This window comes from Heterodontus francisci, chromosome 3 (assembly GCF_036365525.1).
Source record: "Heterodontus francisci isolate sHetFra1 chromosome 3, sHetFra1.hap1, whole genome shotgun sequence".
Lineage (NCBI taxonomy): Eukaryota > Metazoa > Chordata > Chondrichthyes > Heterodontiformes > Heterodontidae > Heterodontus > Heterodontus francisci.
In genome coordinates this window covers 132,700,425-132,719,662 of record NC_090373.1, presented here as the reverse complement: position 1 = coordinate 132,719,662, position 19,238 = coordinate 132,700,425, and the positions used below count along the sequence as shown (strand labels likewise).

Here is a 19,238-nt window from a genome sequence, read left to right as displayed (position 1 = left end):
TCAGGCGAATTATATATATATATATATATACATATATATCAAAGAGAAAAAAAGTTTTCAGTGCCATTCCTGTCCATTTCATTGTTGATCAGATGAGCTAACTAAAAAAAGAAAAAAAAGATTTTTTTCCAGCATGCAGACTGGGAGACAGCGGAGTCTTTTCATGCCGACATCATGATGTAGTCTACATGGACTTCAGTAAGGCTTTTGATAAGGTACTGCATGGGATATTGGTTAAGAAGGTAAGAGCCCATGGGATCCAGGGCAATTTGGCAAATTGGATCCAAAATTGGCTTAGTGGCAGGAGGCAGAGGGTAATGGTCGAGGGTTGTTTTTGCGAGTGGAAGCCTGTGACCAGTGGTGCACCACAGGGATCGGTGCTGGGACCCTTGCTGTTTGTAATGTACATTAATGATTTAGACGTGATATAGGAGGTATGAAGTTCGCAGATGACACGAAAATTGGTGGTGTCGTAAATAGTGAGGAGGAAAGCCTTAGATTACAGGACGATATAGATGGGCTGGTAAGATGGGCAGAGCAGTGGCAAATGGAATTTAATCCTGAGAAGTGTGAGGTGATGCATTTTGGGAGGACTAACAAGGCAAGGGAATATACAATGGATGGTAGGACCCAAGGAAGTACAGAGGGTCAGAGGGTTCTTGGTGTACCTGTCCATAGATCACTGAAGGCAGCAACATAGGTAGATAGGTGGTTAGGAAGGCATATAGGATACTTGCCTTTATTAGCCGAGGCATAGAATATAAGAGCAGGGAAGTTATGATGGAGCTGTATAAAACGCTACTTAGGCCACAGCTGGAGTACTGTGTACAGTTCTGGGCACCACACTATTGGAAGGATGTGATTGCACTGGAGAGGGTGCAGAGGAGATTCACCAGGATGTTGCCTGGGCTGGAGCATTTCAGCTATGAAGAGAGACTGAAAAGGTTAGGGTTGTTTTCCTTAGAGCAGAGAAAGCTGAGGGGTGACATGATTGAGGTATACAAAATTATGAGGGGCATTGATTGGTTAGATAGGAAGAAACTTTTTCCCTTAGCAGAGGGGTCAGTAACCAGGGGGCATAGATTTAAGGTAAGGGGCTGGAGGTTTAGAGGAGATTTGAGGAAAGAACTTTTCACCCAGACGGTGGTTGGAATTTGGAACACACTGCCTGAAGAGGTGGTAGAGGCAGGAACCCTCACCACACTTCAGAAGTATTTAGATGAGCACTTGAAACGGCACAGCATACAAGGCTACGGGCCAAGTGCTGGAAAATGGGATCAGAATAGTTAGGTGCTTGATGGCCGGCATGGACAAGATAGGCCGAAGGGCCTGTTTCTGTGCTGTATAATTCTATGACGCTATGACCCTTTGTGGGCAGGGCCAACAGTTAGTGTGTGGAACAGGAGACAAAGCCACACATGCAAAGCCTCTCTATACTGCTCCACTGGGCTGGAGCAACTTTGGGAACTGCAGGTAGTTGCTCCTGTAGAGTTTCTTTTTTTTTCAAAAACAGCAAGAATGTTTTTTGCTGCAAGGAAAGCTTATACTGTCAGTTAAAGGGCAAGGATGATTTTCAAGTTTCCATTCATCAACTGGAAAGCATCTGATCTTGTCTTAGAGTTTAAGTTGCTTAAACAGCGAGTTGAATTGTACTTCGTCAACTTGGCAGTCTCTGAGTCTAAAAGGCAAGCCATGAGAATTCGTATCGCTATAGGCAATGAAGGTTTGCATCAGTTGAACACATCGAGGCACACGGAAGAAGATCAGGAAGATCCTGTTAAGATTTGGTCTGCACTTGATCAGCTATGGATCAAGGTCAGTTTCTGTGTTCACCGCCTTGGGTTCATGTCATTCTGTCGATAGCCACATGACTGATTGATCATTTTGTGAGCAGGTGTTGTGACAGGGGACGTGACTGTGACTTTTCAGAAGCTCAACTCGCAGAGTGAATATAGATTTAGTCCTTGCATCAACGCTGATCGAGGCATACCAGAAAGATCTCTTGGAAAAAACGGTTACACGATCAATTCACTTGTCCAGGATGGACTCAAATAAAAAGCAATCATTGCAGGACAACAAAGCTTGCAATCTTTGTGTTCTACCCCAATGATTGGTACACTAGCCAAAGGTTCCAAATCTGGAAGACCCCCATGTCAGAGTTGCAGAATCCTACATGTGCCAAGGAGCTGTCCGGCATTCTACGATGTATGCAAAACATGCGGTGCAAAAGGGCACTGAAAGCGACAGTGCAAGAGAGCCAAACCTGATGGACAGAGTCAAATAGTCAATGAAAATGTACAACACCCATATAAACACAGGGACCAATATAGATACAGCAAAAAACAGATACATGAGGTAGCCAATGGAAATGACCAGAGTGATGATAATACCAGCGATTCAGTTTCCACGGGACATGAGGAGGAAGCTTTTCACACAGTGAATGTCACTGGATGCATTGAAGACATCACACCATTGGAAGCATTTGCATCTATATAGCTCATATGTCCTTAGAAGCAAGGTAAGCATGTACTATCAGCAAAAGTTGATACAGGGGTGTCCAGGGATGAAGAACTTCAGTTATGAAGATAGATTGGAGAAGTTGGGACTGTTTTCCTTGGAGAAGAGAAGGCTGAGAGGTGATTTGATTGTGGTATTCAAAATCATGAAGGGTCTGGACAGAGTAGATGGGGAGAAACTGTTCCCACTCGTGAAAGGATCGAGAATGAGGGCACAGATTTAATGTAATGGGTAAGAGAAGCAAAAGTGACATGGGGAAGAAATTTTTCATGCAGCGAGAAGTTGATGTCTGGAATGCACTGCCTGAGAGTGTGGTGGAGGCAGGTTCAATTGAAGCATTCAAAAGGGAGTTAGACTGTTATATGAGAAAGAGGAATGTGCAGGGTTACGGGGAGATAGTGGGAGAATGGCAATAAGTGGATTGCTCGTTTGGGGAGACGGTGCAGACACTATGGGCCGAATGGCCTCCTGTGCTGTAACGCTTCTGTGATTCTGATTCTGAGTGCGAACTTACTCCCTCTGTGGATCCTCAGAAACATGTACACAAAGACGTGGAAAGCCATGATGATGCCTACAAGCACGCAGCATATGGCTTATAATGGATCACCAATTCCATGTTTGGGCTAGATTGTCGATACAACTAATCGAACTCTTTTATATTGTTCAAGCTACCATACCAGCAATTACAGGCATGTAGGGACCTAACCCTAGTTTTATTATATGGGATCAACCATCAAGAGGACAAATCAGCTTGTTCTGTTGAGCATCTCACTCAAAAAATAGAAAAGTTGAAGAAGGGTTTCATACTGTTTGAGATGGTGGAGGAGTACCTGAAGAAAACAGAAGCAAACCACAACGAGCTACAAGAAAAGTTTCTTATTGAGCCAAACATGGGCAAAATGCTGGTGGATCAGATAGAGGAGATGAAATTGTAAATGGTAAGGAAAAAAGCCTTAGAAAATGGTAAGGCTGTACACCAGGTGATTTGTATTAAATCTTGACAGAACCAAGTAAAATACAAAAGTGTTGCAGCAGAACCACAGGTTCAGAAAGAGAAGATTCATGAGGTTTCATCTCAGCCAAGATCACAGAGGGAGAAAATAAGAAACAGAGGTCAGATCCGAGAAGTTCCTGACTGTAGATCACGACATGATTCCATTGCGAACAGGACAAGATCCAAAATAAAGTCTTAAGCAAAGTCTGCGCACACTACTTCCATGGAGAAGAGTCATGTGAAATGTGAGATGTACAGTTACCAAGTCAAGGCGTATGGTTAGACTACCACTACATTATCGAGACTTATGAGTCAATAAGTCTGATGTCATAGTCTTGTTCGATGTATATTTGTAATTTACCACTGTTTGCTGACTTGCATATGGTTTTGGTTTGTTTGTTTAAGCAGGATAATTTTTATTTAAGGAAAAAGGGGAATAATGTGGTACACCTTTAAGAAGTGTGGTCATGTTTCAATGTGCCATGTAACTTCTACTAGGCGGGGGTGTGTAGAGAGTAGGTGTCCGTAGAGAGTAGGTGTCCAAACCAGACCTGTGCAAGATAGCTCCTAGTTATACATCTGCTGTGCAGTTATAAATAACCTCATTATGCGTTAACCGATCCCTTATGCATGGTTGATTTTGCGCATAGTCAAAGAGAAGCAAACATATCAGTGTGAGTTAAGTTTTTGTTTTTGATTTGAGAAACCAAAGGTAAAAGGCCATGGCCATATTACTAAAGTGTGTATCAGATAACAAGAGACAAATCAAACAGTAGATCTCAGGTGTCATCAAGCTTGCACTCTGATAAATAGAAGTGAGAATTTGGGAGGATCTACAGTTTTGAGGTATTGGATAATTATGATCTTGATTCCAATGCAGTGCCATCAGTTTATGTTTCAGTGGAATGAGGAAGATATTTTGGACCTTTGCAGAAACAAGAAGGGAAGTTATGAGGACAATGACAATCATTGTAGCGATAATATAGACCAAAAAGATTGCAAAGTGGAGCGAGTTTGAAGGTTCGAAGTTACAGAAGGATCACCTCGTAGTATCAGCAAATATGTCTGGATGAAACTGGCCCTGCATCTCATTGGATCTTATCCTTCCAGGCTACCAATTCTACCGTCTTCCCAATACAGCAGTTGTTTCTCAAGTAAGACCCAGCCTCAAATACCCTTCTGGGCACCTAGGAACTAGCAAGCTTGTCCTTGTATTCTGTCCAGAAGTATGAACGAGATGTTAGAAGAACTGTTAGTAGAAGTATAAATGTTTAATAATATGGAGTTCTATTTTGGATCAATTTTCACATGTGAAAGTCTCCATGCCAAAAGTCATGACATGGTTCTGTTTTGTTCCTCTCTTTAATCCTGTTAAGGAGTTTCCACTGTGGCTTGGAGAGGGGCACAAAGAATTTGAATGTGGAGCAGGAGTGTGATGCCTGCTTTATGTGGTGGTGTTAATGGTGAAATTAAAATAATCTAGAGTTTGGGCCTTTGTTTATTCAGTGCTTTTTTACAATGCCTCTCCCATAACAACATAGCTACAGTATTGTCCTTAATGGTACAGGACTCTCGGAGCAGATTGCAATGTCTTTAGGGAGATGAGCAAAATATTCTAAAACTAGTCTAAAAATAGTTCTGGAATCACTCAGCAGGTCTGGCAGCATCTGTGGAAAGAGAAGCAGAGTTAACGTTTCGGGTCAGTGACCCTTCTTCAGTTCCGAAGAAGGGTCACTGACCCGAAACGTTAACTCTGCTTCTCTTTCCACAGATGCTGCCAGACCTGCTGAGTGATTCCAGCATTTCTTGTTTTTGTTTCAGATTTCCAGCATCCGCAGTATTTTGCTTTTACTAAAAATAGTTCTCACTTACTGCCAAGTAGATTGAGATTTTTTGGGTTGTAAGCACAGGAATGGAATTCTTTGAAATCTGCTGGCAATCAAACCAGTCCCATGGGCTTGCTAGGCCGACATAAAGGAAATAAAGGCAGAAACGCAATGCAGGATCAGTGCAAGATTTTGTGTCTGGTTAAAGTGTGGCCATGCTTGGTTAGAGAGGGATCAGGATGAACAATGGGTGCAGGCATTGTGTTTGCAGTCAGGTAATCAGTGAAAGATAGCTTTGATGTGCAAAAATGTTTTGTCTGAGTTTGTGACAGCCACTTCTGGCTTCATCTTTTTGCTTGAAGGCTCTTGTAACCCTGGCTATTCCAATCCCTTTCATGATCCACACTGCTTGGGCATTCATAATGTTACATCTTATCTTGTCTGTATTTGCTGCCCCATGCGTCACTGATATGATGATCTCAATGACTCTGAGGGCTGGATTTTCCAGCAGGCATCGGGACCCCGTGTCGGACGAAATGGGGGTCGTGAGCCCACACTTGCCGGCAGAGGGACTGGCTCAGCGATCTTCCGGAGATGGCTTCCTAATTGGCCACTTCTAAGTTCGCCATCCACTCAAGGATGGCAGAAGGGCTCCAGATGCTGCAGGCCTCATCGTGGAAGAGCCCTTGGAGGCATTCAAATACGTTAAAAATTCAGAGGGACGAAGGCAGTAGTCCTCTTGGAGCAGAGGGGAAACCCATCTGGGTGGATCATGTGGTCTTTCCTGCCTGAAATTCTGCCATTGGGACATGGAGCCTTCAGCTCCGATGGCCCCCTAGCCTGCGGCAAGGAGGCTGCCTCCACTGAGCAGGCGGGGATGGGGGTGTGTGGTGCGGCTATCCTGCTGGCGACAAAATGCTGGCAAGGCTACAAAATCACCCCTAATTAGGGCCTTAACTATGTAAATTGGCTGCTTGTCTCCATGCGGCGGGCAGCAGATACACATTCCAGGCCGCCCCTGGGAAAGCTCCCAGGTGGTGGAATGTGTCGGGGAACAGTCTTGAAGTGGCTTCCCTTATTTTCCCGGCTCTCCTGCCTCCCAGCCCGCCATCGTCGATCTGGGAAAATTCAGCTCTGAGTGTCCATACTAACGGCAGCCTTTGGTGTAAAACGTGGACTCAGCTGAATCAAATCACGCTCTAAAATTTATTGTACAGTATATCTATATATTCAGAAAAATTACTCTGGAGGGTATCTTGGGGATTCCAATGATGGTTATAAATTGCTTGAGCTTTGTCTTGCGGTTTATGATATAATCTGAATCACTCCATTAGATTACTGCTTTGTAGTCACTGCTAGATATCCATAGTGTAATGCACTTATGAATAATTCACGATCCCAGTGTTTGTCAGACTTTTTCTCATGTAACACAAATGTAGCAGTCGGTACAGTAAAAGTGACTTCGTTGAATTATGCTCGAGGTTTGCCTCAGGATTGCTGTAGTAGTGATATGAATGTCTGGGAGCCTATTTCTGATGGAATGCTCCTGTAACAACTACATACCTTGATTCAGTCCCAGAGGGGGTGTCTTAATAAAATTTGTTATACATCCATTAATGTTGTTTTCACAGTTCACTGGGGTATTGCTTATTTCTTATATATTATATATACCTACTGTTAATTTTGTAAAATGTTTTTTCAGATTTGAATCCAATTTTTATGCGCCTGCTGATTGCTAGTGCGCTCTCCATCTCAGTGATGCATGAGGCATGGAAAACAAAAAGGACAAGATATAACACAATGATCCTTCAGGCAGTGAGGCTTATGGAGCAGGGCCAGGCTAAATCGAGGTTCGGCTATTAGATGGAAGTGATCATCACAATACAGGCAGTTTGCCTACTTATGCACAGTTTTTTTTTAAATACCTTGTAATGCTCACAATACACAGCATTACTGTGCACTCCTAGTCGCACATTAACCCAGCACTCCTAAACCTATATCAGACACCAATTCTTCTTATGCTATTGCATTAATGTTTTTTTTTAAGTCTGGTGGTCAGATTGGCAGCTTCGTGAATGATAACTTGAAATTAAGAGTTACTTTTGCAACATTCAGAACATGCTACCCCTTGAAATGCCCTTGAAATTGACTTCTGAGTGTGGGATCGGGACAGCGCTGGAAATGGTTGGAGTTCTGCTATTTTCTTTGCTGATGAAAATTCATTCCATATCGCTAGACGTAGAAGTAGAAAAAAATGTATGACTATTTTAAAACTAAGGTTTTGGTTTCTAATTTAGATTTTAGACATTTCCAGCCAGTCCACTCCAATGCCAGGCAGATAATTATTAAAGTTCAACAAGAAAGAATGGAGAGAGATAAAGAGAGAGAATTTCTACCTCCAGTGTCTCTCATTTGCTGTTGGTGGGCAGTGAGTCCAACTTTTTAACTTTACTTCAGAACTTTTTTAGAATTAGAATTAGAACATTACAGCGCAGTACAGGCCCTTCGGCCCTCGATGTTGCGCCGACCTGTGAAACCATCTGACCTACACTATTCCATTTTCATCCATATGTCTATCCAATGACCACTTAAATGCCCTTAAAGTTGGAGAGTCTACTACTGTTGCAGGCAGGGCGTTCCACGCCCCTACTACTCTCTGAGTAAAGAAACTACCTCTAACATCTGTCCTATATCTATCACCCCTCAACTTAAAGCTATGTCCCCTCGTGTTTGCCATCACCATCCGAGGAAAAAGACTCTCACTATCCACCCTATCTAACCCTCTGATTATCTTATATGTCTCTATTAAGTCACCTCTCCTCCTCCTTCTCTCCAACGAAAACAACCTCAAGTCCCTCAGCCTTTCCTCGTAAGACCTTCCCTCCATACCAGGCAACATCCTACTAAATCTCCTCTGCACCCTTTCCAAAGCTTCCACATTCTTCCTATAATGCGGTGACCTGAACTGCACGCAATACTCCAGGTGCGGTCTCACCAGTGTTTCGTACAGCTGCAGCATGACCTCGTGGCTCCGAAACTCGATCCCCCTACTAATAAAAGCTAACACACCATATGCCTTCTTAACAGCCCTATTAACCTGGGTAGCAACTTTCAGGGATTTATGTACCTGGACACCAAGATCTCTCTGTTCATCTACACTACCAAGAATCTTCCCATTAGCCCAGTACTCTGCATTCCTGTTACTCCTTCCAAAGTGAATCACCTCACACTTTTCCGCATTAAACTCCATTTGCCATCTCTCAGCCCAGCTCTGCAGCCTATCTATGTCCCTCTGTACCCTACAACATCCTTCGGCACTATCCACAACTCCACCGACCTTCGTGTCATCCGCAAATTTACTAACCCACCCTTCTACACCCTCTTCCAGGTCATTTATAAAAATGACAAACTTAATGATATCCAGATGCCATGTTAAAATATAATCCTTATTTGTCTACTACGAGCTACAAATAAAATTCATGTGAAAATAGTACTCACATCTCTACCCAAACTGCAACCTCGGCACATTGCGGGCGACCAATAAATGCTTCGCACAACAAACTCCCTTCGGAAAGCTGGCCATCATTGCAGAGTGATGTTACAAGAGCAATGAAACAGCAATTTCAGTCAGGGTAGTGGCTGATTTTTATTTTTTCCCAAGGAGTTGGGAGAAGGAATGTATTGGTCTTTAAAGTAGGGAATGAAAGGATGGTTCTGTGGCAGGGAGGTGCCCGATACACCAATTCTTGATGGGGAAAGCTTGATTGGCTGAACGGCCTTTCTCATTCTCAACTTTCTCAAGGTCATAAGAGAGACCTGGAGACCTGTCACTATAGGAACCGCAACTGTTAATGTCACTACAGCAAAATTGAACCATAAAATCTAACAAAACATCGAAGGCTTAAATAAGCAACAATGTACAATAAATAGAGTATCTGAGCGGTGACAGTAAATTACTGAGTTTATTCCATTTGTGAGACCTCTCAGATTCTTATGAAGTACTCCCAGCAGTACAATACATTTTGTATAAATATATGGATTAGTGAAGACATAACTGGGAACAGGGGAATGTTCTTACTGAAGAAACATTCCTACACTTACGGCAGGTCCAAGAAAGCTCTAGTCATCCTGAGCCATTTTAAGCTCATGCACTGATTTCAATACTCACACAATATTACAATATTAAGGCTGTTCAACCAGTTCAATCAGGGAGGTAGTATTGGTGCTGAGCTTAGCCTCATTGTCATTGAGCTTGGAATGGCAGAAGCAATCTGGGTCCTGCTGACTGTGACTGTGACAAAGGTAAACTTTCTTTCCTTGTCCTTCTTGACCTGCCTGCAGCCTTTGACGTGGTTGACCACACCATCCTCCTCCAAAGCCTCTCCATTGTCATCCAGCTGGGTGGGGACTGCTCTCACCTGGTTCCATTCTTATCTATCTAATTGTAGCCAGAGAATCACTTGCCATTGCTTCTCTTCCTGTTGCTGCAACATTAACTCCGTTGTCCCGCAAGGATCTATCCTTGGGCCCCTCCTATTTTTCATTAACATGCTGCCCCTCGGTGACATCATCTGAAAGCACAGTGTTAGTTTTCACATGTATGTTGACGACACTCAGCTCTACCTCACCACCACTTTACTCGACTCCTTCACTGTTGCTAAGTTATCAGATCCTTATCCAACATCCAGTACTGGATGAGCAGAAATTTCCTGCAATTAAATACTGGGAAGACTGAAGCCATTGTTATCGGTCCCCACTCCAAACTCTGTTCCCTAGCTACCAATTCCATCCCGCTCCTTGGCAACCGTCTGAGATTAAGCCAGTCTGTTTGCAACCTTGTTGTCACATTTGACACTGAGATAAACTTCCAACCTCATATTTGTGCCATCACTAAGACCGCCTATTTCTACCTCTGTAACATTGCCTGACTTTTCCCCTGTCTTAGCTCATCTGCTGCTGAAACCCTCATTCATGCCTTTGTCGCTAGACTTGACTATTACAATGCACTCCTGGCTGATCTCCCACATTCTACTCTCTATAAACTTGAGGTCATCCAAAACTCTGCTGCCCATGTCTTAACTCACACTAAGTCCCATTTCCCTATCACCCCTGTGCTCGCTGACCTACATTGGCTTCCTGTCTTAAAGTTCTCATTCTTGTTTTCAAATCCCTTCATGGCCTCACCTCTCCCTATCTCTCTAATCTCCTCCAGCCCCACAACCTTCCAAGATATCTCTGTTCCTCTAATTCTGGCCTCTTGTGCATCCCTGATATTAATCACTCCACCACTGGTGGCCATGCCTTCCGTTGCTTAGGCCCCAAGCTCTGGAACACCCTCCCTAAACCTCTTTGCCTTCTATCTCACTTTCCTCCTTTAAGACACTCCTTAAAATCTACCTCTTTGATTAAGCTTTTGGTCATCTGACCTAATATCACCTTTTGTGCCTCAGTGCCATACTCCTTAAGAACATAGGAACAGGAGTAGGCTATTCCGCCCATTGAGCCTGCTCTGCCATTCAATTAGATCATGGCTGATCATCGACCTCAATGCCACTTTCCCACACTATCACCATATCCCTTGATGACATTAATAGGAAACTTTGTTTTATAATGCTCCTGTGAAGCACCTTGGGACGTTCTATTATGTTAGAGGCACTATATAAATATAAGTTGTTGCTGCTGCTGCTGCCAATTATCCAGTGACCTTGCTGGGGAGGGTATTTATGGAAGTTTGGGGAAGACATATCAGGCTTAGCTGTGATATTCTCATGGTGGAATAGCCTGTTGGCACTCACTGTCTAGGTTCATACAGAAGAATGGTAACTTAATAAATATATTAGAGGGCCCTCAGTGCCCTTGAAAAGTACAACAGCATGAGTTGCCATCTGTGAGGCAGTAAGGGAGAAAGTTGGAGAAAAGAAGACAGAATCAATTTAAGCTCTGTTTACTAAATATATGATATGTTTTTCTTGTTCCCTAGGTTTAATCACTGAAGTCAGTGTTACATACCTTAAAACATCTGCAAAGGTGAATGATACCAGTGTGCAGCTGGTAAGGCCTGTGGACTGGAATTGTGGAGACAGAATTGTCATCAGTGGGACAGAGTTTAGAGACTTTGGAGAGATGGATGAGGTTGTAACAGTGCAGTCTGTGAATGGAAATGAAATCATCTTCCACCCTCCACTCAGGTACAATATTCTTAATTAACCTTCAGCGTGGTCTTCGTTTTTAGGTGGATTTCAGACAATGTTAGGTGCTGATACAAATAGACTAAACCTTTAATAATTGCCAACAACTCCATAGAACTCCAGGTTCTCTGGGATGCACAGTTTTAAGAAAAAAACCTTTATTCTCATATTTTACAATAGTGCAACAAGGGTTAATTTTTGATGTGATGTTCAGGCAAATGACAGGAAATTTTCCATCCTTATCTCAGATTTATTACTTCATGGTGTACTTCAACGGATACAAGATCAATGAATGCCTTCACTATGCTTAGATCTTAAATTTATTTGATTGAAATAGCTACAGTTTTGTTTTACATGTCAAAAAATAGAGTTTGCTTTCTCCTCCCAAGCACACTCTACTGTTCTGGTTTTGAATACAGCTTGGGAAATTAATATTTTCTTTCCAGAAGCAGATGAATGCTAGGTTCAGGGTATCTTGTATAGGGTTAATATAAATTGTGTCATATGGCTCACATAGCCAGCTGCTATAACCCTACAGACACCTCAGTTGAAGTCCATTATATACAAAAACTCTCTTTGTCATTTTACCCATACTTCTGGTTATGTAATCTATAGATGGTAATCCATGCAAATTTTTTATTATACATAATTTTATTATACATAAAAAATTTCCTTTGTGAGGAATGTTGAGAGAAAAATACAATATCGTTGAAATGGATTTTGTGAAATAATTAGTTGGAAACTATTTTTGATTCAATCCTATGATTTGTCGGGTAAGCCTTGAAAAACTGACTCCGTGATATTGATTTATTGTTTCCTGTTAAATATTCTCTGGTGTTTATGCTCAATGGATGTTCTTCACTGCAAAATGGTGAAGGCAATAGAACTGGAGTTTCTCTGTTCTCCGTAGTCAGCAAGAACTGTTATGTTCTTGTACCCGGGGCCTGAGATAATGATTCCATTGTTGTAGTTGGCAAGACTCATAATACAATGGAATTGTAATCTCATATCACTCATTGGGAACTGAGTGAACACTGAGATATGTTTTTGTGTATGCGTGTATAGGAGGGGATTGGTGGGTTAAGTCCAGATAGCCTGATGCTGTTGTGCTGCGCAGAGGACTTGACTTTGAATTTCAAAACTTTGGCTCAACATTGCAATCACAATTTCAAATGAAGCAGTGGGAGTCATGGTGCTATCCACATGGTTAGCTGTGTGCAGGTTAAAGAGTGAAATACCATGGAGATGGGCATGAAAAGAATTGAAATCTGCAGATGACATCAAATGAAGGACATTGCAACCTGTGAAGTGAAATGTAACTGATAACAGGAGGATGCATATAGGTCAGTGGGTGGGAAGATGGCAGATGCAGAGAAATGTGAAGCAGAACCTTTTGAGAAAAGAGTTTTGAAAGGTAATATACTTCAAATGGAAAGATTCTTAGTAAGATGGGAAGAACTTGAGTGATCTACAGAAGCAGACATGTAGATATTTCAAGATGAGAGTGGTGTAGTAAAGGCTAAGGGTGGAATTTTCCGCCCCCTCTCCCCTAGGAGCAGACTGGAGGTGGGGCTGGGGGGGTGGGGGTGGTTGCAGGCGGGCGGTGGTGCGAAGTGTCGTTCCTGTCTCCTACCCACCCCCACTGCCATTTTACCAGCAGCGGGGGAGGTTGAAAATGGCCTGCCTGCCCCAGGCCAATTGAAGCCCTTAAGTGGCCAATTAGTTACCACTTAATGACCTCCTCTCGCATATTATCAGTGGTGGCTGGATACTTCAGCACCTGAGGAGGCTGCCTGGTAAAACCTGGCACCCTGTACCCACGGAGGGCCTCCCCGCGGCACAAGCTGCTCCCGCTGGAGCACCTCCCACCTTCTTCCTAATCGACCCCCACCCCCCTCACTGGGGCTTGGCCAATTTTCCCCTGCGAGGCCCGAAACCCCATTCACATTTCAGTGCCAGCGTCCCTCTTGCTCTTCTTACTGGGTGCAGTCCCAGCAGTGGCCACCACTCCTGGTGGCACTGCTGGCCCTCTAATTGGCCGGCAGCTCCTGGAGGTGGAACTTGATGCTTCAGAGGGGCCAAAGCCCCAACCAAGGCCAATTAAGGGCCTGGACCATGCAAAATTGTTGTGTGGCTTCCAGACTCAGTGGAGGCGGGCTTGCCCCCGATTTTTCAGGTGGTGAGCGGGGCCTCCACCAGAATGTAAAAGTCCAGGCAAAAACAAGGATTTTTTGCAAGAAATATGATAGACCACTGTGAGAGCATGACAAGTAATTCTGGCCACTCCATTCAAGCAAGAATCTCAGGGTTATGGAATGGGAACAGTGAAGACTCAGTGAAATTATACCAGGAATGAGAGGTTTATAGTTATGAAGAAAGGCTTGAACAGTTGGAGATTTTTTTCTTGGGACCAACAAAGGCAAGATTTTCAGGATTATTAAAGACTTTCAAAATTTTGAAAGGTTTGAGAAGGTTAATTTGTGAAAACTTAGCTACCCTAGTTGGTAAATTGTTAACAAACAAATGTAGACTGAGGATTAACACTGGAAAGATGAAATATTTTTTACATAGACTGTCATTAGAACATGGAATGGTTTATCAAAAGTGGCTATTGAGAGAGAAACTATAAAAGGTCAATTAGTTAATACTGGATAAGGAAGAATATAAAATGATATTGGGAAAGGAGAAAATAAATGAGATTTGAGAAGATAGCAGCAGTTGGAGAGCCACTGCTGGCATAACAGGCATGTCCACTTTTTTCTGTGATGTAACTTCGAGAATTCTGTACTGTTTTGATAACTTTTTTTTTTAAAGGGGAATTCTGAGAACTAAAACCATGTACAACACAAACACCACAAAGATAAGTACAGCCTCAATTGCTGGAAATACACCAGGGAGCTGAAAGAACTTAAGATGAAAATTGGCCTTTCACTTCATCACCTACCATAAAATCCAGTGTATAAATTACATGTTAATATTTGTACAAGTACAGACAAGTCTTTTCTCTCCTAGCTAGTCAGCATCAAATTATTGAACGAGATTTTTAAACTCTTGCTACTTAGGGTTAGCTATATTCCAAATCAATCGGATATATCTATTAAATCACATCAAATAGTATCAAATTATTTAATAAGAACGTTTCATAACAGCTGCTGATTGGAGTGAGTCTGATTTGATTTCATAGTGTGTTGAAGTAACTAATTCATTTTAATTGTGTACTTTTCCTTTCCCAGATTTCCACACAGCTATGCTGAGGGATGGTTGAAAGGAGAGAGGCTTGCAGTCCGTGCCACTGTAGCTTTATTGAGCAGAAACATTGTCATCAGAGGCAACCTGACAACAGAAAGGTTGAGGCACCTGCAACTGTGTGGGGAGGCAGGAATCAGCAGTAAGCAGAGCTGGAGCTTTTAAAAACATCATGCACCATGTTCCTTTGCTAGTGATTAAAGTGGACACAATCAGCAAACAGTCAATTAATAGTAACAGGACAGTCGTCACCTGATCAGAGATTCAACAAATTAGTCAGCTATTCAACAAACAGCAAGCTGCCCATTCATTTCAATGAGAGCTAATGAGATTGGTTGGAGTAAAATAAGATCCAGTATAGACCAACTTATCATGACAATTGTTTGCAGCCTTTTTTGTTTCTTCATCCGGATAAACCTCTCATTCCTGGTATCAATTTCTTGTTCTACTTTTAAAGTTTTACCAAATCTCTTTGCCATTTATTAACTTTGATTGCTGGCAGGTCCATAGAACTCTCTGTCTCCATGGCCCTAGTTTTGTAAGGTTTCACTTCTTGCACTGTGACCACAAAATAAACACTAATATTACAACAATAAAACTATTTCACCACTCCCTGGTGTGCAGCAAGGTTAGACTCAGACCAAAGAAGTTGCATCATTCCAAGCAGAAGGGCCACCCGCGCATCAACACGAGCAGAATTTCTCACCCACAGCTGTTACAAAAATTTCTAAATTCACTTGTAACAGCCCTTCAAAACACTCCCACAGGGGATGCTGAGACCAAGTGGGCCCACATCAGAGACGCCATCTATGAGTCAGCTTTGACCACCTATGGCAAACGTGCGAAGAGGAATGCAGACTGGTTTCAATCTCATATTGTAGAGCTGGAACCTGTCATAGCCGCTAAGCGCATTGCACTGTTGAACTACAAGAAAGCCCCCAGCAATTTAACATCCGCAGCACTTAAAGCAGCCAGAAGCACTGCACAAAGAACAGCCAGGCGCTGCGCAAACGACTACTGGCAATACCTATGCAGTCATATTCAGCTGGCCTCAGACACCGGAAACATCAGAAGAATGTATGATGGCATGAAGAGAGCTCTTGGGCCAACCATCAAGAAGATCGCCCCCCTCAAATCTAAATCAGGGGACATAATCACTGACCAACACAAACAAATGGACCGCTGGGTTGAGCACTACCTAGAACTGTACTCCAGGGAGAATGCTGTCACTGAGACTGCCCTCAATGCAGCCCAGCCTCTACCAGTCATGGATGAGCTGGACATACAGCCAACCAAATCGGAACTCAGTGATGCCATTGATTCTCTAGCCAGCGGAAAAGCCCCTGGGAAGGACAGCATTACCCCTGAAATAATCAAGAGTGCCAAGCCTGCTATACTCTCAGCACTACATGAACTGCTATGCCTGTGCTGGGACGAGGGAGCAGTACCCCAGGACATGCGCGATGCCAATATCATCACCCTCTATAAAAACAAAGGCGACCGTGGTGACAGCAACAACTACTGTGGAATCTCCCTGCTCAGCATAGTGGGGAAAGTCTTTGCTCGAGTCGCTCTGAACAGGCTCCAGAAGCTGGCCGAGCGCGTCTACCCTGAGGCACAGTGTGGCTTTCGTGCAGAGAGATCGACCGTTGACATGCTGTTCTCCCTTCGTCAGATACAGGAGAAATGCCGTGAACAACAGATGCCCCTCTACATTGCTTTCATTGATCTCACCAAAGCCTTTGATCTCATCAGCAGACGTGGTCTCTTCAGAATACTAGAAAAGATTGGATGCCCACCAAAGCTACTAAGTATCATCACCTCATTCCATGACGATATGAAAGGCACAATTCAACATGGTGGCTCCTCATCAGAGCCCTTTCCTATCCTGAGTGGCGTGAAACAGGGCTGTGTTCTCGCACCCACACTTTTTGGGATTTTCTTCTCCCTGCTGCTTTCACATGCGTTCAAGTCCTCTGAAGAAGGAATTTTCCTCCACACAAGATCAGGGGGCAGGTTGTTCAACCTTGCCCGTCTAAGAGCGAAGTCCAAAGTACGAAAAGTCCTCATCAGGGAACTCCTCTTTGCTGACGATGCTGCTTTAACATCTCACACTGAAGAGTGCCTGCAGAGTCTCATCGACAGGTTTGCGGCTGCCTGCAATGAATTTGGCCTAACCATCAGCCTCAAGAAAACAAACATCATGGGACAGGACGTCAGAAATGCTCCATCCATCAATATTGGCGACCAAGTGGTTCAAGAGTTCACCTACCTAGGCTCAACTATCACCAGTAACCTGTCTCTAGATGCAGAAATCAACAAGCACATGGGAAAGGCTTCCACTGCTATGGCCAGACTGGCCAAGAGAGTGTGGGAAAATGGCGCACTGACACGGAACACAAAAGTCCGAGTGTATCAAGCCTGTGTCCTCAGTACCTTGCTCTATGGCAGCGAGGCCTGGACAACGTGTGTCAGCCAAGAGCGACGTCTCAATTCATTCCATCTTCGCTGCCTCCGGAGAATCCTTGGCATCAGGTGGCAGGACCGTATCTCCAACACAGAAGTCCTCGAGGCGGCCAACATCCCCAGCTTGTACACACTACTGAGTCAGTGGCGCTTGAGATGGCTTGGCCATGTGAGCTGCATGGAAGATGGCAGGATCCCCAAAGACACATTGTACAGCGAGCTCGCCACTGGTATCAGACCCACCGGCCGTCCATGTCTTCGCTTTAAAGACGTCTGCAAACGCGACATGAAATCCTGTGACATTGATCACAAGTCGTGGGAGTCAGTTGCCAGCATTCGCCAGAGCTGGCGGGCAGCCATAAAGACGGGGCTAAAATGTGGCGAGTTGAAGAGACTTAGTAGTTGGCAGGAAAAAAGACAGAGGCGCAAGGGGAGAGCCAACTGTGCAACAGCCCCGACAAACAAATTTTGCTGCAGCACCTGTGGAAGAGCCTGTCATTCTCGAATTGGCCTTTATAGCCACTCCAGGCGCTGCTTCACAAACCACTGACCACCTCCAGGCGCATATCCATTGTCTCTCGAGATAAGGAGGCCAAAGATAAAAACTATTTCAATGTTGTGAGGAGTAGGATTTCTTTAATAATGATCGTAGACAACTAAAACATATTATAAACACTTCACTTCTGCTTGTTTTACGAATATACGAATTAGGAGCAGAAGTAGGCCATTCAGCCCCTCTAGACTGCTCTGCCATTCAGTAAGATCATGGCTGATCTGTTTGTGTCTCGAATTCCACACTCCCATCTATCCCCGATAACCATTGATTCCCTTGCCTAACAAAGAATCTATCTATCTCGACCTTAAAAATATTCAATGACCCCGCCTCCACCACCTTCTGAGGCAGAGTATTCCAAAGTCGCACAACCCACTGAGAGAAAAGCTTTCTCCTCATCTCTGTTCTAAAAGGGTGACCCCTAATTTTACAACAGTGCCCCCTAGTTCTGGACTCATCCACAAGAGGAAACATCCTTTCCACATCCACTTTGTCAAGACCGTTCAGGATCTTATATACTTCAATCATGTCTCCCCTCACTCTTCTAAACTCCAGTGAAAACAACCCCAGTCTGTCCAATCTTTCCTCATAAGACAACCCGCTTATTCCAGGTATCAATCTAGTAAACCTCCTCTGAACCACCTCCAAATCATTTACATTCTTCCTTAAATAAGGAGACCAAAATTGCACACAGTATTCGAGATGTGGTCTCAGCAATTCCCTGTATAACTGAAGCATACCATCCTTACTTTTATTTTCAATTCCTCTCATAATAAAGGATAGCATTCCATTTGCCTTCTTTATTATTTGCTGTACCTGCGTACTAACCTTTTGTGGTTCATGCTCTCGAACACATAGATCCCTCTGCACCTCGGAATTCTACAGTCGTTTACCGGTTAAGTAATACTCTGCTTTTTTATTCTTCCTGCCAAAGTGAACAACTTCACATTTTCCCACATTATACTCCATCTGCCAGATTTTTTCCCACTCACTCAACCTATTTATATTGGTTAGCAACCTCCTTATGTCCTCTTCACAACATACTTTCCTACCTATCTTTGTGTCATCTGCAAATTTAGCTACCCTGCCATCGCTCCCCCCACCTAAGTCATTGATATAAATTGTAAAACGTTGAGGCCCCAGCACAGACCCCTGTGGGACTCCACTCATCACATCCTGCCAATCAGAAAAGGACCCATTTATGCATACTCTCTAATTACTGTCAGCCAGCCAATCTTCTATCCATGCTAATATATTGCCCCCTACACCATGAGCTCCTACTTTGCGCACCTTGTCAAATGCCTTCTGGAAATCCAAGTACAGTACATCGACGGGCTCCCCTTTATCCATGGCTCATGGTATTCCTTCAAAGAACTTCAAAAAATTATCTTTTTATTTTTTTCTTTCTTCCCTATGATTTTTTCTTTCCCTTCCCCCTCTCCTTATTT

At 43.5% G+C, this 19,238-nt stretch overlaps 1 protein-coding gene across 11 annotated transcripts in view; it reads left to right on the top strand.

Moving 5' to 3' along the window:
• Window positions 1-19,238, top strand: part of LOC137360749 (fibrocystin-like) — a 604,145-nt gene that overhangs the window by 294,771 nt on the left and 290,136 nt on the right. For all 11 annotated transcript variants that reach the window (XM_068026018.1, XM_068026015.1, XM_068026020.1 and 8 more), the window contains 2 exons: window positions 11,318-11,525; window positions 14,759-14,913. In XM_068026018.1, coding sequence (XP_067882119.1) covers window positions 11,318-11,525; window positions 14,759-14,913 — 363 coding nt within the window. The remainder of the gene's footprint in view (window positions 1-11,317; window positions 11,526-14,758; window positions 14,914-19,238) is intronic.